The sequence below is a fragment of the Hyaena hyaena genome, unplaced genomic scaffold (genome assembly GCF_003009895.1).
Source record: "Hyaena hyaena isolate Hyena2069 unplaced genomic scaffold, ASM300989v1 scaffold_282, whole genome shotgun sequence".
Taxonomy (NCBI): domain Eukaryota; kingdom Metazoa; phylum Chordata; class Mammalia; order Carnivora; family Hyaenidae; genus Hyaena; species Hyaena hyaena.
In genome coordinates, this window is record NW_024080915.1 from 507,305 (window position 1) to 522,285 (window position 14,981).

Sequence of the window (14,981 nt, forward strand, 5' to 3'; positions counted from 1 at the left end):
CATACAGGTGGATTAGGAGGAAGCTAACAGAGGACCATGAGGGAGAAGAAGGGGAAAAATGGTTGGGGAGAGGGAGGGAGGCAAACCATGAGAAACTCTTGAATACTGAGAACAAACTGAGGGTTGATGGGGGTAGGGGAGAGGGGAAAGGGGTGATGGGCATGAGGGAGGGCACTTGTTGGGATGAGCATTGGGTCTTATATGGAAACCGACTTGACAATAAATTATTTAAGGAAAAAAAAGTGAGGGTAGCTATCATTCAGCAGTCTAACTGATTCCCTAATAGTCTCTATTAAAAAAAAAAACAACACCATGAAAAACAGTTTTTGAAAGTTAATACACTTAGTTTCAAGATAGCTTGGTCTCATATTGCCCTCGTTTCTATGTCAACTACATGACAAATTTCAGGAAAAATAATTTGCTTCCATGTCTTGCTTCCTCATTTCATATTTTCACTAATTAAATTTAGGATTTAGCAAAACTAAATAAGAAAAACCAGGAAAGTCAAGAAGAAACAAAAATGTCAAGCAGGAATAAAGCTCTTGAGGAAAAATTTGAAGGTCAAAAAAGGAGCTGATATGACTAGAATGAAGCTCATTTGGGAAATGAAGCATGGCTGAGGAGACAGGCCATCTTAGGAGTCAGCATAATGTAATGGATACCTGCAGGGGCTCTGGAGTCAGACTGCCTGGGTTCAAATCTTGGACCCTTCACTTACCATGGGAAAGTAATTTAATCTCTCAAAGATTCTGTCTCCTCACCTATAAAATGAATAGAATCATAGCTGTTTTATAATAGCCTCAATATGAGAGTTTAAAAAATGTGAAAAACACAGCATTGTGTGCATGGGAAGGGCTAAGTGTTGGCTGTTATGTTACCATCATCTTAATATCACTAATTGTTCCAAAAATTAAAATTTCTTAAAAATGCAAGCTATTAGCTCAGGAGCTCTCCAAACTTCTCAAGAATGATTTGTGCTTAAAAATTCTGATCCTAGGGGTGCCTGGATGGCTCTGTCAGTTAAGCGTCTGACTCTGGCTCAGGTCATGATCTCACAGTTTGTGGGTTCAAGCTCCAAAATGGGCTCTGTGCTGCCAGCTCAGAGCCTGGAGCCTGCTTCAGATTCTGTGTCTCCCTCTCTCTCTGCCCCTCCCCTGCTCACATTCTGACTCTCTCTCTCAAAAATAAATAAACATTTAAAAAAAATTCTGATCTTAGAAACACTTATAAGCCAATCAAAGAAAAAGGGAATATGCTAAAAACATCAAGCTAGTGTCAGAAACCTTGAGGGAAGTGGCAACAGGGCATGTTCATCCTGTCAGCTGGAGGAAAGGAGTGTATAGCAGGGCAGCCACCATGGCAGCTAACTAGGTAAGGCTTCAAAGTGAACAGTAACCACCCTCAGGAGCCTAACCCTGACAGTGGTGCCATATCCTAAAGCCAGCTCGTGGGGAGCACTCAACTCCTGCAATCCCCACCCCCAAATCTATTCTAGGAAAACCCATTTCATTTTCATGACCACAAAATTTAATTGACATAGTGATATTCAGCTATGTCTACAAAATTCGATTTCTCTGTTAAAGAGAGGTATACTGTCATTTTTTTCTCAATTATATTAGCTCATTATAATGCTGGGTGTAGAGAATAGATTATATTCATTTTTAAAAAATAATTTCATTCCCCTGCCTTCTATTTGCTTCCTGTAAGGAATATTTCCCTTGTTTGTAGGTTAAGGAAACATTTCGAAAGGTCTAGCATTCAGATTAAACAGTTATCATAGGCTTCTGAGAGTGTACAGTCCTACGGCTGGCCACATGGGTATATATTAGTACTAAGGTTCTTAACAATACTTGTTTTGTCTGCCTCTAATAAAATTAATCAGTGCTCCACTGAGAAACCTCTTCCTCTTCCTTAAAAAGAAGTTTTGCTCCTTTTGTACAAATTCATTGTTAGGATTTTAAGAGGCACCTGGGCCAGGGTTGAGACATTTCCTGTGTACTTCAACCCAGGCTTCTTTAACATCTTCTGGGCACTGGGGCTTCCCCTATTCCATTGACAAAATTATGCTGCCTACCTACCTTTTTCATGAACAGGAAGTGTTTCTTTGTGATCAGATTGTATTTTTACTTCCTTAATTGCATCCCATTATGGGCTACTTATTCTCATGTGCATCCTGCTTTAGCGCCTTTTAAGAAATCTTAAACATACTAGACATTTAAAAAGTTTTATTATAATAACCTGCCTATCCTGGCGTAAATTAGCCTTCTTGAACATAAATTTTGCTCACTCCAGGAATTTTTACTTTACTCATCATTCGGGTCTGTCCAGACCAGGAATGTCTCATAACAATAATTGGAAATGTTCATTAAACCAGGACTGTGTGAAGATGGCAAAAGGATTCATTGAGAATGGCTGAGCTCAAACTCTAACTAGATGCAACAATTTATTGTTTTTTTTTTTTTTTTTTCCTAAATGCATGCCCTCCAGGATTCCATGAGTCTAGAACTATAAAGGACATAAGAGTAGCATTAGGGTCCAACTTTTGCTGAGTCAGTACCCCTACCTGCTGAATCTCCTTCAATTCTAGGAGTTCCTGGGATATTATTAACATTCTCAAAACCAGTCATCTAAAGTTCTCACCCTCCTGGCATTAAACTAATTTAGGGAGGAATCACAGTCAGCAATACCCTCCATAAGAACGTGGGTTGCCACATGGGTTCCTGATCCTCTGAGAGTTCAGAGCTGCACAGGTCCTGAGGGTCCACAGGGAAATGTTCTCCCTCAAGGAACTGTGCTTCACTTGGAAGTGGGGGAGATGCCCCCTTCCTACCTCATGGTCTCCATTCATAATCTGAGCTCAGCGGAGTATTTCTGGCATCTCTAGGTCTCTAAGTGTCACAAAATTCCTCATTCTTAATTACAAAAAAAAAAAAAAAAAAGTGACGCTGCCTTCTCATTGCACCGTATCTCCTTTCTCAAAGCTAGTTAGTTATGTGTCTCAACTTCAAGGGGTTGCCAATCCCAGTCTTAATCTTAGTCCAGGCTAAATTTAGATTATACTTGTTATAAATGTACTTATAAGTATCTAAAGTATCTAAGAAACAGTAAAAGATATTCAGTGGTTCTGATAAAAATGTCCAATGCCCTCCCCTCCTGGCCGCCCCCTCCCCCCCCAACACATAGACACAATGATCTTGACCTAAGGAACTGTTCTGTTCTGGGCAGATTCTCTTTGTTGTGCCCCTTGCAGGCTGGTCTGTCCTTCTGGGTTTGTTACTGTAAGTTTATCATTCTGTTTTACTATTGGCTTATGCCCTGGCCAAATGCTGTCTTTAAGCACTGAGTCATTATCAGCCAGTTGTTATGCAAGGCCTCCTTTCCTCCACTGAGCTTCCCAGCGTGCATGCTTATTGTGGATCTGGAGTGCTATGTGGGTTCTTCTCTGATCTTTCTCTTTCTCTGCAACCAGTATTTTCTTATAGCACAAGTTTTCTTCTGTAAAAGTGAGCATAGGAAAGTAAGATTTTAAATCCTCTATCTAGAAGAATCTTTTCTGCTCAGAGTTTAGTCTTTAAATGAACTCTGGGAATTAAACATCCCATAAACAACAGAAGTTCAGAACTTATTCTTACCATGTTCAATATTCTGTGAACTACTTTATCACATCTCATCTACCTCAATTGCCAGTTTTCAATCTCTGAAAGCTTAACTTCCTTACTTGGTCAGGAAAGACAAGTTGTCTATCCCTTCATTAATTTTCTTTTTACTATGCCTACATTTTAAATTGAGAGGTGATAAAACTGACCCTCCTCCAAATGCAACATTACTAGTAGTGGTGGTAATAATTAATAATGTGGTAATAACATTATTTACATTACTTATTTTTTTTTTACTTTTTATTTTTGTGAGAGAGTGCATGAGCAGGGGAGAGGCAGAGAGAGAGGGGAACAGAGGATCTGAAGCAGGCTCTGTGCTGACAGTGAGCCTGATGCGGGGCTCAAATTCATAAACTGTGAGATCATGATGTGAGCCGAAGTCGGAAGGTCAACTGACTAAGCGACCCAGATGCCCCATATTATTTCCTTTAATGTTCACAACAATCCTAAGACTATTATTTTTTTTAATGTTTATTCATTATTGAGGGACAGAGGGACAGAGTGCAAGTGGAGGAGGGGCAGAGAGAGAGAGAGGGAGACAGAATCTGAAGCAGGCTCCAGGCTCTGAGCTATCAGCACAGAACCTGACATGGGGCTTGAATCCATGAACTGTGAGATCATGACCTGAGCCGAAGTTGGTCACTTGACCATCTGAGCCACCCAGATGCCCCATAAGTGAAGACTATTATTATCCCATTTTACAGATGAGACAACTGAGGCTCACAAAGACTGAGAAACTTGCCAAAAGTCTCTCATTTAGTGATAGAGCCTGGACTGAAGGAATTGAATACTTCTGTATCCTACCCTGAGCCTGAACCAATTAAAGGGAAAAGCAAAATTTATAACTAATAGTGAAAAAGAAAGCTTTGATTCAAACTAGATTTGCGGGAAAATGCCATTTTGAAAAGAACTGTAATTTATCTTGTAATTAGTAAAATTAAAAAAAAATTTTTTTGGTTATTTTTGAGACAGAGAGAGACAGAGAACAAGTGGGAGAGGGGCAGAGAGAGAGGGAGACACAGAATCTGAAACAGGCTCCAGGCTCTGAGCTGTCAGCACAGAACCTCATGCAGGGCTCGAACCCACGGACCGGAAGATCCTGACGGGAGCCAAAGTTGGACACTTAGCCAACTGAGCCACCCAGGCACCCCTAATTAATAAAATTTAAATTATAATTGTACTGATGTGTTTTTTTCTTAGTATAGCCAAAAAGTAAAAAAAAAAAAAAAATTCTGGTTTATAATTTTTTTTGGACAAAACAGCACTTTGTATTTCATGTAAGATTCTCACAGAGTCATTAATAAAAATATCTGACTCATTTAAAAAAATACTTGAAGGTTTCATTAATTTTCCCAAGGGTCTTTCATTAAGTGTTTGATGTTTACCATACTCCTTCCATAGTCATCATCTTTTTTTGATTTCCCTAATTTAAAGGTTCACTGGTTTAACTGCCTGAATCCCATTTGCAAATAGCCTTCCTGTGAGTCCAGTGATTCTCCAGTACTACATTTTTTTTCTTTTGGTAATTCATGCAAATGAATTGACTACTCTAACTCATCTGTAAACATCATTAATATATTTTGTTTTTGGCTCAAAACCATCTCTAATTGGCAGGCCCTTCAGGATTCATATTTCTCACTGTCTTAGTCTTATGCCAATAGCCACTAGAATCCCACAAATCGGTCTGGCTCCAACACAGTCTTACCTCAGAAGGGGAGGACTAAAGAAATACTCTAGGTTCAGTGCTGAAAATACAGTAAGAGGGAAGAAAAGAAGAAGAAAAAAGAAATATACACATGTACAAATCTAGCAGGTACTGTATTAATCTTTTTCACATATGCTCTCCTAGTTTATCTTCACACCAGGCCCATAGGTAAGTAACATACATTGCCCCATTGATGCTCACAGTGCATCTATTAGGCAGGCACATTAGCAATACAGAAGAGGAAACTGAGGTCTGAAAAAGTAGTGCAGCCAATCTGACTCCATCTAGGTCTGGCTCTGAGTGGCTTAATGCACTCTTAACTGCTGTGTACACTGCCTACTTCTACTGTGGGAGTTGCACTATGTGAGATCAGACAGTTGTTCGTTTGGTTTCAAATGTAAATGTCACAGAAATTACAAAACATTAAAAAAATCAATTCAACAGTCTCAGAAGTCTCACCTCAGTAGGTGGGAAGGACTTGACGTTGTTTAGTGGTAACAACCACCTCAATTAGACCAACTATTGCTTCAAAAGTCTTTCATGTTTAAGCAATTACACCTCATCTCTCCACAGCGAATAATATCGGCAGACAGCTCTGTGATCTCCAAGTGCAGATGTCATCTGTGAAGTATCACAGTCTACAAATGTAAGCCAGATGATGTCACTTTGCGCCCAACTGGAAAGGCCACCTAGAATCCGGTGGGTCCAAGGTGCGTGGCCAACAATCTAACCATTTACACACAGACAAAATGGCATTGTTTAAAATACATTAATGCTCTGCTGAACTCTACAATGAGATTACTTCATCCACTGATGTTGCAACAGGCGGCCAGATTTTTCTTTCAATACATTAAGACTATGATGCTCATCTAAAAGAACCACAAGGTAGCTTCAACAAACAGATACACAAAGAAAATACTGGACTGTTGGATATTGGTGCTTGTTCCTTGATAGTTCTATCACTATATGATTTAAATTGCTACTCAGACAGGTAAATAACAACTTTGTAATTTTTAAAAACATTGTTTTATTTACACATAAACACACACACAAAGATGAGAGCTTCTGCCTATTGAAATAAATAATTTCTAGTTCTAAAAGTAAGTTATTTAATTTATATCCAGAATTCTATGATCTCTAAAGCACTAAAATTATCTATGAAATCAAGTAATTTTAAAGGAAAATTCTAAAATAAAGTGGACATCTCACACTAATATTATTATAATCCTATGCATTGAAAAATTATCTTGAATCCATTTTAGTTATTGTCTTATATCAAAGACAGAACCTGGACTCTATCGCTTATTCCCAAAGGAAAGCTTTGTTCTTGTTATAACTTACAACAAAAGATAAATATGTTCATTTATTTTGGAGGTGGAAGGAAGGTCGTCAAGGCCCTACTTTGATGTGGTTCTGGGGACCAGTGGGTCACGAAAGTAAGAATTCAGCCCAAAATGATTAGGAGAGACCTGCAATAACAATTCTATTCTCTGGGTTTCCCTGACTGGTGTTTGACCTATAGTAGACCAGAATACTTAAGGCCTAAATGGTTTCACATGGAGCTACTTATTAAATCAGAGGTTTTTTTCTTTCTTTTTTTTTCTCCTGTGTTTAGATAAATGCTTGCTAAAGCTTCATGAAGGATTTACTGAAAAGTAAAAGTGATATGTAAGGAAAAAGAAGATCCCAGTCTTATAGATGATATTTATCTAGATTTGGTGATAACATTTCAAGGGTGATATTCTAGAGCTGGCTATCTCCCCCTTAGCACTACTGACATTTGGGGCTGGATAATCCTTTGCTATTGTGGCTGTCTTGTACATTGTAGGATATTTAAGAGCATTCCTGCTGTTACCCTCACCTCCAGTTGTGACAACCAGAAACACCTGAGATACTGTCACAAGTCCTCTGAGGGGCAAAGTCATATTCTCCTCACCCTCATTCTTTCACCTCCAGTTGAGAACCACAATCCTGGAGAATTAGTCTATTGTCCAGCAATGAATCAAAGCAATCTTCAGAAAATAATGACGGGGGAAATTATCCAAAATTTTACTGTGACTTAATTTAAGTTTTATAGGAATTATAGCTTAAACATATGAAGATGAATTTATAATGATAAATATAATTAGGCATTTTAAAAAGCAAAACATTTGGCAGCTAAAAAAAAGTAACTTAAGTCTAAAACTCAAAACCACAAGTTCATGAACCTTAAAATGTCAGATTCTCTCAGGTGAATACTGTGTTTAGACTGATATATATGATTTCTTATGAAGCCCATATTTAGAGGAATGTGCTATATCATCTAAAAATGGCTCAATATCTAAACAGTAGTAGTACACCATCCATTTGCGGTAGTCTTAAACTCTTAATTACAGGTATATTTTAAGTACTTTATATCTTCTTATTGCCACATGATTTTTCACGTATTTTGTATTATTCTGTTTCTTCTCATTGCCAACTTCTTGGTGATACTCAAGATAAGTCACTGGCTTCATAGTATGTTTATATTTTAATATTATAAAAGTAACATTTTATTATGATTATTCTGCCAAATATCTGAAAGGAATACTGCCATTAACCAAACCAATCGATGTCTTTTACAAAAAGATAAGAGCAATTGAGATAAATTTCCAACTTCTCCACTTGCTTCACTCCACAGTACAAGTACCAGCTCTGCTGTATGGAAGTTGATCTGCTCACTTCCAACTCAGAGTCCACATACATGCTATTTCTGCAAATATGAACAATGTTCGTGTCATTCCTTGCCTCAGGATTAGCTCTAGCTTTAGTGTTGACATATGTTAGTTTTGTCACCTTGGACAACTCAACCTCATGCTGCTTCAGTTTCTTCACTGATGAAATAAATGGGAGAGGATGATCTTTAAACTCCTTTCCATTTCATAAATTCTGAGGGTGTTTGGGGGAGAATACATAAAAGTGGATATCAACTGTGTGTTCCCTAAAAGCTCTTTAAAATAAAGAATATTATTTAATGGGTTATTGTACACTTTTAAAGAATTAGAAAAAATAGGGGCGCCTGGGTGGCTTAGTCGGTTAAGCGTCCGACTTTCACTTAGGTCATGATCTCGCGGTTCGTGGGTTCGAGCCCCGCGTCGGGCTCTGTGCTGACTGCCGGCTCAGAGCCTGGAGCCTGTTTCAATCTGTGACTCCCTCTCTCTCTGACCCTCCCCTGCTCATGCTGTCTCTGTCTCTCTCTCCTAGAAATAAATAAAACATTAAAAAAAAATTAAAAAAAAAAAAGAATTAGAAAAAATAGGTGTATGAATTTCCACACACAAAGAGATGTGTAAGTGAAATAAATTAGTCAAAATGTCTCTAAAAGTATTTTTAGACTATTAAATCACAATGTCAAATGCAAGAAAATAGCTCATGGATATAATATTTTTCACTTTTCTAATACTTTACTACTCTACTCTACTACTCTAATACTTTAATCTAATACTAAAGAGCTCCTGGAGGGAGACAGCGATGCAGTCTCTTTATAAGACTCCATGGTCACAGAGAAGGCAGCACAGTTATACACTATATGTGGGAGACAGCATTACTTAGGATCAAACATGGAAGGAGAAAGCAAAAGAGGAAACCTAAGAAAAATATATTACTTTATGTAGAACTGAGTAAATGTTCCAGTTTTAAATACTTAAAAGAAGATGAGGAAGAAAAAGAATGGGAATAAAATGGAAGAAATAATACTGTTGACATGAACCCTGATTTCTTACTCGGTTAAAGGCATCCAAGAGATGAAGGCAGTCACTGCATGTGACTCATTGCTAGTAAACTAATAGTGATGAGGTATGTTCACACAGACAAACTTTACTTCTTCAGTTTATTCTGGAAGTAGTAGTCACTATATTGTCCAGACTGATCTCATGATATACACATTAAGATGAGTCAATGTAAGAAAAATATGCTCATAAAAAGACTGGAACTCTTGAGGCACCTGGGTGGCTCAGCTGGTTAAGTGTCTGACTCTTTATTTTGGCTAACATCATGATCTCACGGTTGTGAGATCGAGCCCCTCTTTGGGCTCTGCGCTGTCATGCAGACCCTGCTTGGGATTCTCTCTCTGTCTCCCTCTCTTTTTTTTTCTTTCTCTCTCAAAATAAACATTTAAAAAAAAAGACTGGAACTGTTAAACTGAACTTCTGTAACACCAGTGTCATCCAAGTGAGGGTCAAAAGTCAATGGGCCCCACCACTGTGAACCAGAAGAAACTTAAGCCACACCTGTAGATACCAGACAGCAGAGAACTTTCATGGAACACACTCCTAGTGTGGGTTTTCTCCTCAAGGACATAGACTCTGGGAAGTCTCTCAGAAACCTACACCATTACTTAGCTGTAAGATATTAGACACTATTTCTACACTCCTACTGAAAATAGAAAAGTCACAAACAAAGAATGCTCAATATTATGTGCATTTCACTTTTAATCATGATGGCTACAGTCATTAAAGTCAGAAAATCAAGTCAAGTTTAATCATTTGAATTTTCTAATCTGAAACTAGAAGGTAGGATATCTTTCTTTGTTCACTCTTGAAGATCATGTAAAATATGCTTTTTTCAATATAGTATTTTATAAATATTAATGTTATTTATAATTTTTTAAAGGTCAGTAAATTTGTGACATGAAAAAGTAGTCAGCTAATATAAGAATAAAATATAATTATCAAAATGGTTTTATTATCTAGGTGATGAATAGTAGGAATTCCTGTTACTTTATTTCTAAATTAATAAACAATCAGAACTAGAAATATTACCATTAGCTTTACAAATAGCCTTGTTTTAATGTTCTGAGTAATAGAACAACCTTAAACTTAAGAGATTGTAAAATCTCTTATATTGATAAACAATATATTGGAAAAGAAATTCTAATGTCTTTAGGTGCAAAATACTTTAAAGTAATTAAAAAATTTCTCGGGGTGCCTGGGTGACTCAGTCGGTTAAGCATCTGACTTCAGCTCAGGTCATGATCTCACAGTTCGTGGGCTCAAGCCCCGCATCGGGCTCTGTGCTGACAGCTAGCTCAAAGCCTAGAGCCTGCTTCAGATTTTGTGTCTCCCTCTCTCTCTGACCCTCCCCTGCTCATGCTGTCTCTCTCTCTCTCTCAAAAATAAATAAAATATTTAAAAAAATTTCTCAATATTTTCCATAGTTTAATTTATATAGTTAATAGCTTTATGACATCAGTCTTATTAACTGATTGGACTTTCAAAAACACTTAGCAACAAAAGCTGAAAGATTTTTTTATACATGACATTTTCCTCAGAGAATTTAAGAGTGCTAGACAATAAACACAGGTTTTATTTCCTTAATAGAAAATATACAAATCTGTATTTCCAAAAGAAAAGTGTCACTATAGCTACATTCACCACATTTGTAGCAAACAGAATGCTGTATTTATGTACATATATAGAGATATGCAAAGGAAATAGAGAATTCAAATTTGGAGAAACAATATGAGAGGAAAAAGGTTTTCAGATAGATGTCTTGTTTTCTGCAAGTTATTCATAAAGCAACTACCCCTTTAATTAAAAAAATAATACATAGTTGAATGCTTATGAGCAAAAGTACCTAGTAAATATCTGTGGATATTGTCATATAAAACATAGTAGTTACTCCCAGAGCATATGATACATACCACACATTTTCATTCCTTTATGGAAGTTTAACTACTGTTCATTATTAATTTGTAGTAAATATTACTAAAGTCCCTCTATTTTATAAAATAAGCACACCTAAAGCATGAACATATCAACCATCTTGCCTTAATTGAAAGAATGACTACATGGTTGACTGAGCGAAAAAAAGACCAAATCTTTGATTACCGGCTTTATTCTCTACATCAATAATTTCCAATTCTTAATTCGATACCAAACACAGGTGATCCCAACTATCTTTAGAGGAATTATGGTCTTCTCATAACAAAGCAAAATAAGTGCACTTAAAAAGAAAACCACAAATAATTTGGAATAGAGAAAAGACATATGACTCAATAAAAAATATGAAAAAGTGTCAAACTCAGGAGGGAGGGTTGCTGTAATGAACTATGCTACAGATCTTCAGTCAGTTGTTAGTTTATTTGGATCCACACCTTAGTGCTTCAATAAAGCATAACAGAACCCTAACTGACCAAACACTTCAGAATTTTGTTAATGGACAGATTACCTACTGATTCTCTTTGACTTCAATATTTATAAGAAATCTTTTGCATAAGATTATCTTGCTACCTTGGGAGAAATGTGAAACCAACTGAAATTTCTTGATGTTAAGAAACTAATTATTCTAAAGGTGGGGCCAGCAAATGTTTTCTAAAAGGGCCAGACAGCAAATATTTTAGGCTTTGCAGGCCACAGGACTCTACTGTGAAAGCAGCCACAGACAATATACAAACAAATGGATATGGCTGTGCTCCAATAAAACTTTTTTTATATATAAAAATAGGCTAGTGGGTTGGATTTGACCCATGAATCATTATTTGCCAACCTCTGGTCTAGAATATCTTTATATTGAAAAACTCTTCTTCTATACTTTTTAAAATTAGAATTTCTCACAGAATACTATTCCTGCAGTCAAAAGGTGCCTTGTCATTATTTTTCATTAGAAAAAAAAGCACATATCCCCAAAAAGGCTGCATCAGTCTAGGCTCTACTATATTTGTGATATATAGCATAGGACTAGATTGAAGTTTACCACTGCACTAAAAAATGTATTAGGCACCTGGGTGGCTCAGTCAGTTGAGTGTCCAACTTAGGCTCGGGTCATGATCTCATGGTTCCTGGGTTTGGGTCCTGCATCAGTCTTTGAGTTGACAACGCTAAGGCTGGTTCAGATTCTCTGTCTCCTCTCTCTGCCCCTCCCCATCTCATACACTTTCTCTCAAAAAAAATAAATAAACACTTAAAAAAAGTATTTTAGGGGAGCCTGGGTGGCTCAGTCGGTTAAGCGTCCGACTTCGGCTCAGGTCATGATCTCACGGTTTGTGAGTTCGAGCTCCGCATCAGGCTCTGGGCTGATAGTTCTGAGCCTGGAGCCTGCTTTGGATTCTGTGTCTCCCTCTCTGCCCCTCCCCAACCAATGCTCTGTCTCTCTCTCTCTCAAAAATAAATAAACACTAAAAAATTTTTTAAAAAGTATTTTATTTGATCACTATGATAACAGGTTAAAAGAGAACTGAAGTATAAATGCTCAACCTACTTAAGACAATTAACTTAAAGTACTACAGCAATTACAGGCATACAGACTAAGATTATTAATTGGAAATGAATTTTATTTGTTTATGAAAGTATATCAGTGTTAATCTTTACTTCAGAATAGTCTTTGGTCACCCTTATGCATGAAATAAGTAAAAGAACATTTATTTAAAACTTTTATATAAATTCCTATTCTCTGATTTGGACTGCCTAGCTTTCACCTCAATAAAGTTTTACTAAAACATGGGACATTCATTCATTTATTCATTCATTTAAAAATATTTATTAGCAGAGAGGTACTGTTTTATAAGCTGAAGATTCAAAAATATAACATAGTCCTACCACTAAGGAATTCTCAGTATGGCAAAGAATCTTCTTGGAAAAGGTTAGTAAATAAAAATAATTGTGCAAAAACAATAAAACTATTGTAGGACTAAGTTAAAATTAAAATTAATTTTCAAGTTCAAAAAATGCTTCAAGTGTTAACTATTAAAAATCCTAATGAATATTATATCATTTCTACATATACCCCTATAATTTTTCATTATTTGATGTTAAATAAAACAAAAAATGAAATAGTGATTTTCAAGTATATAATAAAACAGAATGGTGTATGTTACAAGATCAAGTTTTTAACAGATATTTAACAAAAGCCCTACATGTAGAATATTACTTATAGGATAACCCTGTCTATATGTTTAAGGATAAATACACTTGGAATGTTTCTGAAGGAGCTTTAGTGAGCCTGAGGACAGAGCTGGGAGTCAGGTGAGAGGGAATGAAAGGGAAGAAAAAGTTATTAATTTTAAAATAAATTTTTCTAGGGCACCTGGGTAGCTCAGTCAGTTGGGCGGCAGACTCGATTTCAGCTCAGGTCAAGAGTTTGAGCCCGATGATCAGCTCTATGCTCACAGCAAGAAGCCTGTTTCAGATCCTCTGTCTCTCTCTCTTTGGCCTTCCGCACGCACTCCCTCCCTCTCTCTCTCTTGCTCTCAAAAATAAAATGTTAACAAAACAAATAAAATAAAAATTTTAAAGAAGTATATAACACAAAGACAAAAATTAGTTCTCGTTATAAGATATGCAAATAGAGAATTTTTTGAGAGGAAGTTATATTTTATTATGTCTTTGCATTCTGCAACTAAGAATGTTTTTCCCAATCCTAACCTGATCCAAAACAATTACTTATTTATTTTGTTTTGCAGTTGGAAAAGCTGAGGGGGGAAAGCACAAAATCCCAAACAATGGGTATAAACATACAAAAGGAAAGAGGGAGGGACTATCATTTACTGAAAGATACCTTAAGCATCCTGCACACCAAAGCCTGTGAGCAATGATAGCTAAGATCTTCCTTTTCCTTTTCCCTCTACTAAGAACACCCAGAACCACAAAATTAATTAAAGAATTTTTTCTGGCTGCTTGTTGTTTTCTGAATAAAAAATCTAGCAAACTTACTAAGTAATTAAAGCTGGCTTAACGTTTTTTCATTTACCACTTCTGACATTCACAATATAGTGGATCCTTGAACAATGAGGACAGGTAAGGAGTGGTGACCATCCATGAAGTAGAAAATATGCATTTAACTTTTGACTTTCCCTAAACTTAACTACCAATAGCCTACTGTTGATCAGAAGCCTTACCAATAACATAAACATTCAATTGACAACATATTTTGTATGTTATATATATTATATACTGTATCCTTACAATAAACTTAGCTAGACATAAGAAAATATTATTAAGAACATCATTAGAGAAAATACATTGTCCGTACTGTACTGTAAAAAATCGATGTATAAGCAGACCTGCACAGTTCAAAACCTTGTGCAAGGGTCAACTGTAGTTAAAAGTAGATGTGAAGTTTTCCCTAGTCTGCACAGTACATATGCAGAATACCACATGCAACTTTTTAGTTGTTGCTAAAGTCTGAAATTCTCTTGTCCATTAACATATTTACTGACCTCTTCTAGGACTCTCATGATTGAAGAGAATGCCATTCACTGCAAAGAGATTATATGCCTCACGGAAGTTCACCACAATCCAATAAGCATAGAGTTTTGCTGCCCCTGTTGGAACATTTTTTTTAAATAAATAAAAAACAGTTATTATTATAAAAGATGGTGTCTCCTTATAAAAGACAGTGATTTTCACTCATCTTAAATAAGTAACAACTTGCAAAGATTATAACATCTTAAATAAGTAACAATTTGCAAAAATTATAACTTATGTTAAGATAGAAAAAAAATGACTAAAAGCCAAAGATAAAATAAGGGTTCCTTTGCCAGTTAATCCTGTGTACAAGAAAATATTTAAGAATTTTTTACTTTTGTAATACAGTTCTGTCTTCCACAATCTAATTGACTCAACTAGAATATGCAATATATTAAGACCGAAGGTCTTATTCCCATT

At 36.3% G+C, this 14,981-nt stretch overlaps 1 protein-coding gene across 1 annotated transcript in view; it reads right to left on the bottom strand.

Annotated features, from left to right (window-relative positions):
• GMDS (GDP-mannose 4,6-dehydratase) overlaps nucleotides 1-14,981 on the bottom strand; it is a 633,580-nt gene that overhangs the window by 334,051 nt on the left and 284,548 nt on the right. Inside the window, exon 6 of the mRNA XM_039246524.1 lies at nucleotides 14,534-14,638. Coding sequence (XP_039102455.1) covers nucleotides 14,534-14,638 — 105 coding nt within the window. The remainder of the gene's footprint in view (nucleotides 1-14,533; nucleotides 14,639-14,981) is intronic.